Genomic DNA, 12,569 nt, shown 5'->3' on the forward strand with positions numbered 1-12,569 from the left:
GTTTTCGCCGGAACTGCCCGCTTCCAAGACTCTGGATGAGTTGTTAAAATTACTTAGAGACCATTTGTCTCCGAGACCCTCTGTTATTGCTGAACGTGCAAAATTTCATAACCGGTCACAGCAAGAGAATGAGACGATGGCCGAATTTGTTGCAGAGCTAAAACACCTGGCGGAACACTGTAATTTTGGGAGTGTGTTAGACGAAATGCTTCGGGAACGATTTGTGGCAGGACTTCTACGAGTAGATATTCAGAAATCTTTGTTCACGGAGGACGATTCTTTAAGCTTGAAGAAAGCTGTAGAGAAAGCATTTTCTCTGGAACTTGCAACAAGAAATGCTGCTGAATGCCACGTTAGAAAGCCAAATTCGTTTGAGTCAGGACCATAGAAATTCAGCGCTCACAAAGATGCCAGTGTGAAGAAGAGTACATGCCATCGTTGTGGTTCTGAAAAGCACGCAGCCCACCAATGTTCGTTCAAAAACGCAACATGCTTCAAGTGTCGAAAAATTGGGCATATAGCGGCTGCCTGTGCGAGTGTAAAACGTCAAAATAATCAGCATAAGCGTACAAGTCGGAACACGCTTAAGAAGTTGTCGCCTAATCCGGGGACCACGCAAAGTGTATTGAAGTCTTTAAACAGCATGAAAGGTCCAGAACCTATTACGTTTGACATGGAAATCGAACGAGTGCCTTTGCGTATGGAGTTGGACACGGGAGCTGCTGTCTCCGTTATCTCGTAGAAAGATTTCAAGCAAAAGTTTCCAAGTTTAAAGTTACTTCAAACGTCGTTGCAACTGAAAACGTACACAGGAGAAACAGTGATTCCTTGCGGTTTAGTTAACGTCCGTGTTAATCACAAGGATTTTCAAAGGTGTCCTTCCATTGCACGTGCTACCCCAAGCGGGACCACCGTTAATCGGCAGAGACTGGTTACGGCAAGTTCGTCTTGATTGGCAAAGTTTACATGAAGTGAAAGTTGCCTAAAACAAAAGCATGACGCACCTTCTGCAAAAATTCAGCCATATCTTTTCCGATGATGTGGGAATAATAACGAATGACTGTGCTACACTCATTTTGAAGCCAGATGGGACCCCACGGTTTGTGAAACCAAGAAGTCTCCCGCTATCCTTAAAACCTGCGGTTGAGAAGGAAATAGAACGATTGATAAAGAATGACGTTTGGACTCCAGTACAGACAAGCGAATACGCGACACCGATCGTACCCGCCGTGAAGAAAGGCGGTGGTATACGTCTCTGTGGAGACTATATGGTTACACTAAATCCTCCACTAGTAGCAGAGAGCTACCCGCTGCCTCGAATAGACGAAATGCTTGCTGCGTTAGCCGGTCGAAGGTACTACTAAAAAATCGACCTCAGTAGGGCTTATTACCAAGTTGTGATGAGTGAACGTCTTCTTACTGTGAACACACACAAAGGTTTATTTGCGGTCAATCATATGCCCTTCGGTGTGGTGTCTGCGCCAGCGCTTTTTCAGCGAATTATGGACAACATGCTAAAAGGATTGAACGTCGTCGTCTGCTATTTAGATGGTATATTGGTCATGGGAAGAACGCAAGAGGAGCATTCGAAAAACCTGGAACAAGTACTTCAGCGTTTGAGCGACAGAGGTGTTCGAATAAACAAAAGCAAGTGCGAATTCGTAAAATCAGAACTGTGCTTTTTGGATCACATCATTGGCGCGAACGGTGTTTCGACATCCCCGGAAAAGATACAAGCAATTGTAGACGTTCAAGTGCCAGAAAATCGCAAGCAACTTCGCTCGTTCTTAGGGATGCTAACTTTCTACGCAAAGTTCATCCAATGACTATCAACCATTGCTTCTCCTCTGAATCTTCTGTTGAGCGAAAAGATTCAGTGGCATTGGACTAGTGACTGTAACCATGCGTTTCAAATTCTAAAAGAATCTCTTGTTTCTGCTCCAGTGCTTCATCACTACGATGAAAAACTCCCACTGCAAGTCTCGGCAGACTCTTCACAGTATGGAATTGGCGCCGTACTGTCCCACGTGATGCCAGATGGAGAAACAAGACCTGTCGCATTCGCATCCAGAACGCTGTCTAAGAGTGAGAAAAATTAGTCAAATAGAGCGGGAAGCGCTCGCTCTTATCTTTGCTGTCCGCAAGTTTCACAGTTACCTTTTTGACAGTCAATTTTTTCTACTCACGGACCACAAACCCTGGAAACAATTTTCGACGCAAAAACCGCGATTCCTGCGATAGCAGCAGCCCGCCTGCAGCGCTGGGCTATCACTTTGTCTGCTTATCACTAGACCCTTCGGTATCGTGCAGGAAAATACAACGCAGAAGCTTACTGTTTATCACGACCTCCGAGCAAGACTTCGGTTGACAACACCGATGACGACGACATCGACGAAGTGTATACTTTACGATTGGAGACATTTGCTGCAGAAGTTCGCAGATAGCACGTCAGACAGCTCGTGATAAGGTATTGCGTCTCATTCTACGTTACGTCGAAAGAACGTGGCTGCATCGGACTCAGGACGATAGCCTCAAACCGTACTTCGCAAGAAAAGCGGAGATAACGCATTTTAAAGGCTGTCTTCTCTGGGGCACGCGTGTCATTATCCCAGCTGCACTGACGAATGAAGTTCTGCAGCATGCAATGGCTACACATTCCACAATGGCCATCCTGTGCATCCGCAGTTATGCTTGGTGGCCGACAGTGGACTCCGACATTGAACGTCAAGTTCGTACTTGCCTCCAATGCCAGCAACAACGAAGCACCAGCTGCCCAGCACCGCTGCATCCCTGGGCCTGGCCCACAAAACCTTGGAGTTGCCTTCATTTGGATTTTCTTGGACCTGTTCAACACTCATTCTACGTTGTGTCAGTGGACGCCCATTCAAAATGGCCAGAGGTTTTCAAGATGACAACGACGACAACTCAAGCAACGGTGAGGAAGTTGAGAGAAATGTTTGGACGTTTTGGTTTGCCCGACAGCATAGTTACAGATAACGGTCCACAATTTTGTGCTAAGGAATTCCAGCATTTTCTCAACGAAAATGACATCAGGCATGTAGAGTGTTCTCCGTATCACCCATCTAGTAACGATCTAGCGGAGCGTTTTCTGCGCACAGTAAAAGAAGCCTTGCGGAAGGACATGCAAATACCTCCGGATGTTCGCCTAACAAATTTCTTATTAAGCTACCGAAATACCCCGCATGCAACGACACAGCAATCTCCAGCGCAGCTTTTGCTTGGAAGAAATCTGAAAACTCGGCTAGACTCGCTCAGACTTGACTCTTGTGAGGTGATTGTTCGTCGTAAACAATTTAGGCAAACTTTGAATGCTCGCGGGAACGAACGTACCTTCTCGCCTGGTGACCGTGTGTATGTAAAGAATTTCAGGTCAGGACCAAAGTGGCTGTCTGCACAGATTCTCGACAAAGTGGGACCGGTAACCTACCGTCTACAAGTATCAACACTTGGTGTGTCGTTCGTGTGGAAAAGGCATGTCGACCACCTGCGAAGAAACGGCTCAACGGAACTAATGCAGAGCTAGAGTTCATCATCCCGAAGCTGTTGTCCAGCTGTTGTTTCGTACTACGCTTCGGAGGTACCGCCCGTTCCAGCATCGCCAAGTGCAGCATCTGTTCCTCAGGAGGTCTTTCCAAACGACAGTGGTGGGCAGTATCGCAGATACATGTATCTTGGATACAATCTTTCGTTACATTTGGTGTATCGGTATTAGGCATCGCGTGCCAAAAATGAGAGTATCTGTATCGAAAATACATTTTTAGTGTATCGTTGTATTTTAACGATACTAAAAAAAGACGCAAATATTGAGGCTGTTGTGAGACTTAGGGTCGGCGGCGCTCGCTCAGGCGGTAGTACAAGCCAGAAATTCGTTCGAAGCTTACGTCCGCGCGCGCGCTCCATCGTCAAGGTCGCCCGGAGAGGAGGCCCTGCCCTGGGACGCGCTCGTGGGCGCGCGCGGCTTCTAGTTGGTTCCAGAAGAATCTTTCTACGGCGGGCGCGCCGAAAACGCCTTACACAGGACCAACCTCACGGCTTCTGGAACTGCGCTGCCCGATGTCCCCCTCCTCAGTGCGCAAGAGCACGACCACTTGACTTGAAGTGTGGATTCCGCGTCTGCCATGCGGAAAGAATAACCGCCGGCTTAGCTTGAGCACTGTAACCCGTTCTACAGCTCACAATTCACAACGGCCAACTAAGAAAATCAAGTCAGAGGCAAAGTCAGAGGCAACCGGGTAAGTACTGCAGTACCAAACGATAAAAGCAGCAGAAAAAAAGTTTCAGGTTTATTCGTATGTATAGTCAAGTGCTCACAGACCGGTACGCACGAAGAACATTGTCTTAAAGGAGTACAGAGGGCCATCCAAATAAATTTCAGATTAAGACATCTGATGAACGTGTGTGTCATTATACCGAATAGCGCGAAAGGTTTTGATGTGTGCAATTTGTTTCCCCGAAAAAAAAAAACTCACATAAACGTAGCTCCGCGCCTTCACCCTTACCTCGCCACTCCAGCTATAACGAGGATGAGGAGGTATGATGGCACGTCACCGATGACGGCATAAGGAGACTCGTTCTGGTTTGCCGATCAGTGGGGGTCAGCGCATTGTCCCTTTGCCGCCGTAAACCTGTTTTGCCAGTTTTCCCGGAGAAGTGGGGGATAGAAGGAGCGGCCGAAGCATTACCGAGCAAGGAGAAAGGCTTTATCAGAACCCCGAACAGCCGAGTAGCAGACGACAGCGGAGTAGCAGACAACATTTTTCTAGGCCAATCAGCGAGCGTTCTCCTTATAGCGTCAGCGCGACGTTCCAAGCAGATCACAGGCTGGTACTGCTCTTCACCACCGTTGCGCACGGTCGCTTTTTGCGGCGTATTTTAAATTCAATTTCTGCGATAATTATGACTCTGTGGTGTAAATTACTTCGCATGGTGCATCTTACTGGCAAACTTAACAGTTTTATAAGAAGAAAACTGGGTGTTAAAAGTGACTTCTGTGCTACTTTAAAGAATTGTTTTTTGCTAGGCTGCTCATTGATGCGATCGTTTCAACGTACCCATGGCTTCAGTTTAAAGTTCTAACAAGACTAGCTGCTTAGACAGTGCAGCTTCATTAAATCCGTGCGGTCGGTTACGTTCAAGCCCTGTCAGAAAAAGTGGGCTATAAAAATACACTAAAGGCTCTAGAGATAACGAATAAATGTTTTTACTTCCTTAATCATATTACCAGCTTTATTATATTGTTATTTCAGTGATGTAAACTTCGCGAATCATAACACCAGCTGTATTATATTCGGGATTTCAGTTATGTATCGAAGTATCGACGATACAGTACCGAGAATATGTATCGAAAATCAATTTAGGTTCTGTATCTTGTATCTGTATCGGAAATACAATTTTTGAGGGTATCGAGTATCGGCATCGAAGATACTTTTTTGAAGTATCTTGCCCAGCCCTGCCGAACGAGACTCCAGTCACAAACGACGAAGACACCGAAGTGGACAATACGGAAACAGCGTCAAGGGTCTCTACGGAACGGCGCTACCCTCAGCGCATCAAAATACCTCCTGATCGTTACAGCCCTGCTTAACCAAGTGAAGCCTTTCCTTTCTTTTTCTTAATAAACATATCCCCCCCCCCAAGTGAACTAATTATGACTGTGCCTCTCTTTTGTGAAACTTTGTTAAAAGTAAAAGTCATTGCCTTTTTTTCCTAGGGGGGGGGGGAGATGTGATATCTATGTTTTCAGGACATTATCTGTCATGAAATTTGAAGGCCATGTGTTTTGCTTCTTGAGTGATCACATGTGTTGGGGGGCGTATCGCGTTCGTCTCTTTTAAAGGAAGCACTCTCATGCGCCCGGTTGCTTTTCTGGCGGCAGTGCTAGCTGCGTATATGTAACTGTCTTCTCATGCAAGTGCAGCCAATAAAGCCTGGCTCTGTGCAACTAGACGTGATCCTGTCGTGAAACACTACAACGTGGTTTAGCAGACAACAGAACACAAAGACTGGTGACCGCGGTGCCCCTAGCGTAGGTGATTCAAGTGACCAAAACCGCTAGATTCCTGGCACTCATGTTCGGGTGGCAACGGTCACGTGATGCAGCTACGGCACCGAACTAGAAATGGACCTTTTCCACATACGCGTCGTATCCTAGCGGCACTCCAACAAACCATGCTGAGCGCTCGTCAAAACAAATCCACGTGGGTAGCATAAAGGGCCAAAAACCGGTCCGGAGTGGAGCCAACAAGCTCGCGCCATTCATGCGGTCTCCCCACTGGTCCCCACAGTCCCCATAGTGCGCCATCTAGTGAAGACGGAGATAATCCCCTCCGGCGCCTCAAGGTCATGCGCATAGGTCAGTGTGAAAAAGGTCCATTTCTAAGCGCTAGGCCGTGTTGCCACGAAATGACCACCCGAATTCGCCATAAGTCAGTGACATTGTGTTGCACGTTTGCTAAAAATGGCGATCTCTTTGCCTGCCCACATGGATCATCAGATAATCGAAAATCAGCAAATGCAGTGCAGTCTTCGTCGTCTTCGTACATTTTGAGTAGCGATGTCGGCGAATGGAAAGTATGTAAACTCCACGGTTGGTTACTATGACAGTGACGTGTGCCATACATCAGGGCTCAAGCCACTCCCATTGTTCCTGCAGTTGTATAACCAGTGTGACCGATGTTTGAACAACACATGTTCAAGACGATGTATAACCATACAAGCGTTTGGACCAAACGATGTTGTCAAACAAGAATTGTATATAGAAGACAAGAATTGTATAGCCAGTGTGACCGAGCATTATACATACGCCATACGCATTCGAAGACATGCTGTCACACATGTTTGGAGCACGTGTAGAACCAGTGACCAGAACTCCGGCCTATAAGCCTAACACTTCTCGTGAACACACCGTCTATGGTTGTGCCGTTGCGTGTGGTCGGCACATTCACATCACCCACGATGTCCAAGTTGAAGGTCTCGTGTGTGCTCGGCGCTCACGCTGGGTTTCTGCGCGTCGACGTTTACGTTCGACTTCGGCCAGTGCGCGTATGGCGGTTCGGTTCAGCAGTACGAGTAGGCGGATAACGAATACTTAAAGAGAAGTATTTCGAGGTTTTGTATGGTTTAGCATGCGCCGCGCGTATTTCGTCCCCTCCTTCAGCAGCAACGGTACTGCGCTTTGCGGCACGCCGTTTCCTGACATTCTTGGCGTCACGTCTCTTATGTTCATTTTTTTATAGCGAAAGCGTCCGCATCTACCGTAGCAGTGGCGGCAAATCTGCGAGCTCTAAACTTGTGCGAATGCTCTGCATTGCGTCGTTTACACTGTAGCTCCGTGGTGTCAGACGACATTGACGACATTACATCGAATGCACTGTGTAGTCACTAGAGACTAGAGAGTGCGAGCGCTCATCGAAAACGATACAATAAAGAAATGAAAGTAGGAAAGTTCATGGTGTTTTGTCTGTCTGTATGTTCCTGCCTCCGAATAACTGGCCCTGTTTACATGGGCGCGCTAGAAGCGTATAGAGTCGGAGCGCCCCGCGATTGAAGCAGGAACGCTATCGTTTACATGAGTTCATGCAGGAGCCGTTCTCAAGCATGAGTGTATGATGAGACTAGGATAGCGATGAGGATCCGGTAGAAGGAAGCGATGATCACGCATTTCCGGCCGCTAAATTCAAAGTTTGAATTTCAAACTTTAGAAAAGGCTGTCTCTCGCATAGCAGCGTTTTGGCTGCTGCTATGTCCCGAAAGTAAACTTTTCCCGGTGTTGCTGGCGTGGCATTCTTTCGGAAACACAGTCTTGGACGTCCAAGTATCCAACAAACAGAAGTGCGCGGGAGCCGAGTTCAGAAAACAGTAATTGGAATTGCTGCGGAGCGCCACGTGATACTTCCCATGATGCAACGCGCGCAGAAATCCGTAGAGCGCCAGTCACTGGGGATGCAATAAGTGCGCTCCGGGGTGTATACATGGGTTCTCCAAGAGAACCGTACCGACTCGATCCACCCCTCCGAAGCGGACCAAGTTGGCCCGCATTTGGGAGCGCTCCGAGGCGTTCGTCGATCGGTTCACTTTAAGCGGTCCCATGTAAACGGGGCGTCGAAAGGAATCAGGTGACCGCTATCGTAAAGACCTTCCAATCTGGTACATCTCCACCCGCCATTTCTTGTCAGCCGAGGCGCGCAATAACCAAACGAAACTAGGGAGAAATAGCACATCGCGAGACTGCAAGGACCCCTCTCCACTGGCGCTAGCGCCACCGGGGCCCAAAAGTGTGTTAAAGAAGATTCAATAGCGGTTGTGTAGGCAAGGGATCGGCTGACGGTATTTAACTAAAAACTATTTGGCACACTGCCAAACGCGTGCGAAATGCGATAGCAGTGCAGCCAGTGTTGTACATAGTGGCGCTATACTAGTAGCGCCACTATGTATTCGTTATTTTTATTCGTTATTTTTTTCATAGCGGAGTAGCGATCGTGCTACATTTCGAATTGATAACGGTATTTCCCACACAAATTCGGGTAGCGGCGCACCTTTCTCTGCTGCCGCTACCGCTAGTTTTCGTAATAAGGAAGACGTCGAACGCAGACAGAAAAAGTGAGATAACGATGGAGCAGAATTTCTTCTTGTCATTCCTTTTAGTTACTTGGTAGTCAGGCAGACCGATGTGACGATCTTCCTCACTAACTTCTTAAAGGAGTACAGAAACCATATGCGAACTTTTCTGTAAATCACGTCCTACACATTGTATCGTGCGTACTGAACACGTATATGAAACGCTATCGCTCAGCGATGCCCCGTCACGAAGTTACTGCACTCCGCATGTTACGAGAGGCGCGGGCTCTTGTATCCCTCTCGGCTCTCCACCTCCTTGCCAGTTTTTCTGGTGACGTAAAAGGTGAAACTAGGGAAGTAAGCGGTTCGCCGTTGCCATGACGATGTGGACGCTGCTAATGAGGGAGGAGCTTTCCGTTTCCACGGCAACGTCGGCGCTTGTGCGGTCAGGGTCGGAGATCGCCGTCGGAGGACTGCTTTCGTTTTACGCGCACATGGACCGGCAATCGCTGTCAGAACTCGAAAACAGACTTATTCGCCTCAGCCAAGAGTTTGGTATAAGGCCATATGAGGATGAACCACTTCGAGAAAGTGCAGGCGACCTGTCGGAGTCTCTGTCAGAAGACGACGACGAGGACGACGAAAGGAATCTCTCTGGTGTCTCCGCGGTGTCGTCGGACGGTTCGGCACCTATGAATCATGGCTGGTATGTTGAAATGAAACATCTCAGTACTACATATAGAGGTTTTTAGCATTGAGTGTAATAGCACAGACTGCGCTCTACTGGATTCCTTCTGTTATAATCTGTATCCCTTGTTTCAGATTGGTCGGACATTGGCAGTTGTTTCACGAAGTGTAGAACACATGTAGCTCGCTCATCTTTGTTTATATCCGTAGGTGTCCGTGCCTTAGGTGCGTAATCATGCCGACTGTGGAAGAATGCGTGTGCTGCCAAGATTACACCGAGGTGCAACAAAAGCAACCAAAAGGATGCATAACGCAACACAACTACTTCGGCGTATTATGCCTAGACACGGAAGTGCTTTCTGTGGCACTCTGCGAGCCACTCGACACGAATGCATCAATGTCACTGGAGAAACAATACAAGTATGTTTGCAAACATTTATAGAGATTAGACTGCGCAGTGCATACCGAATCGCAAATGTTGCATATAAACATTTACAATGTGTGTGTGTGCTCTGTAGCTTCAAGAGATTATCTTACCTCTGATTTGATACTCACAATTTGCATCTAGCGCAGTCATTGAATCTTATGAGGATAAACTTCCGTACGTTCCAAACACAATGTTTTGCAGTCGAGTTTTGCAATGTGTTGGTGTTACATATCTATGTCACTTAGGCTTTCTCAAGATGGGGAGTGCAGTCATTAGCTCATATTAGGCATGACCTTTAGCATGCTGGCTATTCCTGGGAGATTAATTAACTAATTACTATGAGTTGTCTTTGCAGAAGGTTTCGCTTTGCTGCCTATAGGCAGTTTACACGCTGGATCTGGGGATACCTGGGACCAGATAACCGAAAAATCCTCCCAGCCTGTGCTGTCACAGCCATTAGAAGGGCATTCCCCTCTACGTCCTACACAGGCTTCAAAAGTTCCAATTCCTGAGTCTACATTACTTGCAAAATAATAAATAAAAACTGTATCAAGCCAAACATTTGAGTAACAAATCTGATATCTTTTATCCGTAGAGGCAACAGGTCACAGAACATTTCTGGCAACAGCTTGGAACAACACTTTTGCAAACAAGCCCTAATTAAATCACACTCTTGGACTCAATTCTGCAAAATAAATATGGCTCAACACAACAAACAGTATGCTTATTTTTGGATTATCCTGACACCCAGAACATCTTGAACATGAGAAACATCACTTAAATTATGGCAATTTGTTTCTAGTCACTCTCACATTCACACAGACAATTACACTCGTGACAGGCAGCATCTTTCTCCTGTCCGCTCACTGTTACAAGAGAGACATGTCATGCAGATCTGTCACAGTCATCGCAGACTTCACGATACAATTGCTAATGTCATCGTCGAGGGCACAACAATAAAATAATTGCTTACATTATTCGCAGTTCAATGCTATTCCTAAGAGGAGGAATACTAGGAATGCACCATTCCAAGCACCAAGCCAATATTTGTTCCCAAGCACATAGTTGGGTAATAATAATTTGTGGTTTCACGTCGAGACAATTGTGGCCACATACCTCGGTAAGGACATTTTTGTGTGTTACTGCAACACAGGCCTGTTTTTCTGTTTACAAAACATGTAGTCTGATGACCACAGTATAATTTTGAACACTGCTCATAGCTACAGTTGCTTCGTGACACTAACACAGAGCCAAAACAGTACAATTTTGTTGTTGGAGATACTATCTGCATATGCTGCAGGTTAGGACTGCATATAATTTCGATCACCTGAACTTCTTTAACATGCACCAGCAATTTCCGACGCACAACACATTGTGTTCGTCCTCAGCCGGAATCTAAGCCACGATCTTGAGCTCAGCAACCTAGCCCGCTACTGAGCCAAGTTTACTTCAAGGCAGTGACATAAATGCCACGATAAGCAGTAATGACAATCTAGAACTTTACAATGCATGTCTGTTGTCATTCATACTGGAGCACTCGGCGGACCCCGCAAAATCGTTTTTGGCAGTCAGCAGCAAGTTCTGCAGCAGACTGTGTGCGAGGGTGATGAGCTGTCATTGGGGGGGGGGGCACTTCCTTCTGACTGGCAGCAAAGGCGTCATCAAATGTCCTGAACCTTTGGCAAACTTCCACAGCCGCCTCCATCAAATCATTTATGTAGCCTGAAATGTGAAGTAAATGAAAGAAAACAAAGGACGTATTGCCACAGGAAGCATATGTGTCCATCATATTTGTAGAAAAAAACACTGGCTGATGCAGAGAGACGATACATGGTTGTTGTTTTCCTGTGGTCGTCAGCCTGTTTGATTTTTTTTTAGTTTCATTTTTATTGTGACCCACTAATATATTCTTGATCTTACAAAAGCTAAAAGTGAGATAAATAGAATGTATACCATATGTTGCATCCACATTCAAGGGGCATGCGACATAATGCCCTTCCCTAGCACGCTGTATAGTTTTATCTTGTACCGTCCTTCTCCATTTCGCTTCACTGCCTGTGCTCTATTTGCATTTTCGTTGAAGTGCAGTGCAGCAAGCCATGTCCTAAACGGTTAACAACATGAACAAAACATTTTCCACAACATGATGAACTCATAAACTGTCTACTTTCAATCCTGAAAGCCTGAATGTGCATGGTGCTTCATTGTTGACGGTGTACTATTAGGATTGGTTTCTCACATGTTAAAAAATGTAATAATTCTTATTATTTTAATGCATTTGAAGACAAGAGGCTTGCTTGAAACATAATTAGGCAATAATACAAACACAGTTACCTGGCCTGCATGACTGCTGGAGTGTAGTGCACAGATTTTGAGGCAAAACGGATGAGGACAGCATGAAAGGATTCCAGGCTGTATGCGTGCCCTGCTGGTGACAGCTGGGCAATGTCCTTCAGCAGAGCACGGTCTGTTGTTAGGGACACGAACCGGTTGTGTTCAGGAGAGCCTGCACGTCGCAAAACATACAAGTTACACATTCAATTAAAAAAAAGCAAAGCAAGCTTGCCAGAGCTATATATGGAACAGCTATACCGATGCGAAGCCAGTCTCTGTCCTCAACACTGCCGTGAATGCATCTTGTGTACTCTCCGCCATGTCCCTCATGCACGTCAGCAACATCGTTGGTGATACCTGATTACAAAAATGAGAACAAATTCCACTAGTGACAGCAGCTAGACGTAATGTAGTTGGATATTTTTTAGTTCCACAGATCATCAGTTAACTGGTTCATACTTCTCCAAATTGAGAGGCGCAGGCTTGTGTCTTCGCCACTCATGGCAGCACACCAGTACATGTGGTTTGTTGCTGACTGGATCCA

The 12,569-nt window shown here is 46.4% G+C and overlaps 2 protein-coding genes across 2 annotated transcripts in view; both read left to right on the top strand.

The window, feature by feature from the left end:
- Positions 1 to 12,569, top strand: part of LOC135392400 (scoloptoxin SSD14-like) — a 511,073-nt gene that overhangs the window by 184,541 nt on the left and 313,963 nt on the right. The gene's annotated exons all lie outside the window — the stretch shown is intronic.
- LOC135390497 (P2X purinoceptor 7-like) lies at positions 8,955 to 10,250 on the top strand. Its single transcript, XM_064620198.1, has 3 exons — positions 8,955 to 9,283; positions 9,475 to 9,684; positions 10,047 to 10,250. Exons 1-3 carry the CDS (start codon positions 8,955 to 8,957, stop codon positions 10,201 to 10,203), a joined length of 696 nt encoding a protein of 231 aa, XP_064476268.1. The 3' UTR covers positions 10,204 to 10,250.

Source organism: Ornithodoros turicata, chromosome 4 (assembly GCF_037126465.1).
Source record: "Ornithodoros turicata isolate Travis chromosome 4, ASM3712646v1, whole genome shotgun sequence".
NCBI classification, from domain to species: domain Eukaryota; kingdom Metazoa; phylum Arthropoda; class Arachnida; order Ixodida; family Argasidae; genus Ornithodoros; species Ornithodoros turicata.

What these genes read in the sequence shown, in the direction of transcription:
- LOC135390497 (XM_064620198.1), top strand. Translation starts at nt 8,955, where the DNA reads ATGACGATGTGGACGCTGCTAATGAGGGAGGAGCTTTCCGTTTCCACG. An exon ending in GCACCTATGAATCATGGCTG is followed by an intron (nt 9,284 to 9,474) that starts GTATGTTGAAAT and finishes TTATATCCGTAG; the next exon opens with GTGTCCGTGCCTTAGGTGCG. An exon ending in TCACTGGAGAAACAATACAA is followed by an intron (nt 9,685 to 10,046) that starts GTATGTTTGCAA and finishes TTGTCTTTGCAG; the next exon opens with AAGGTTTCGCTTTGCTGCCT.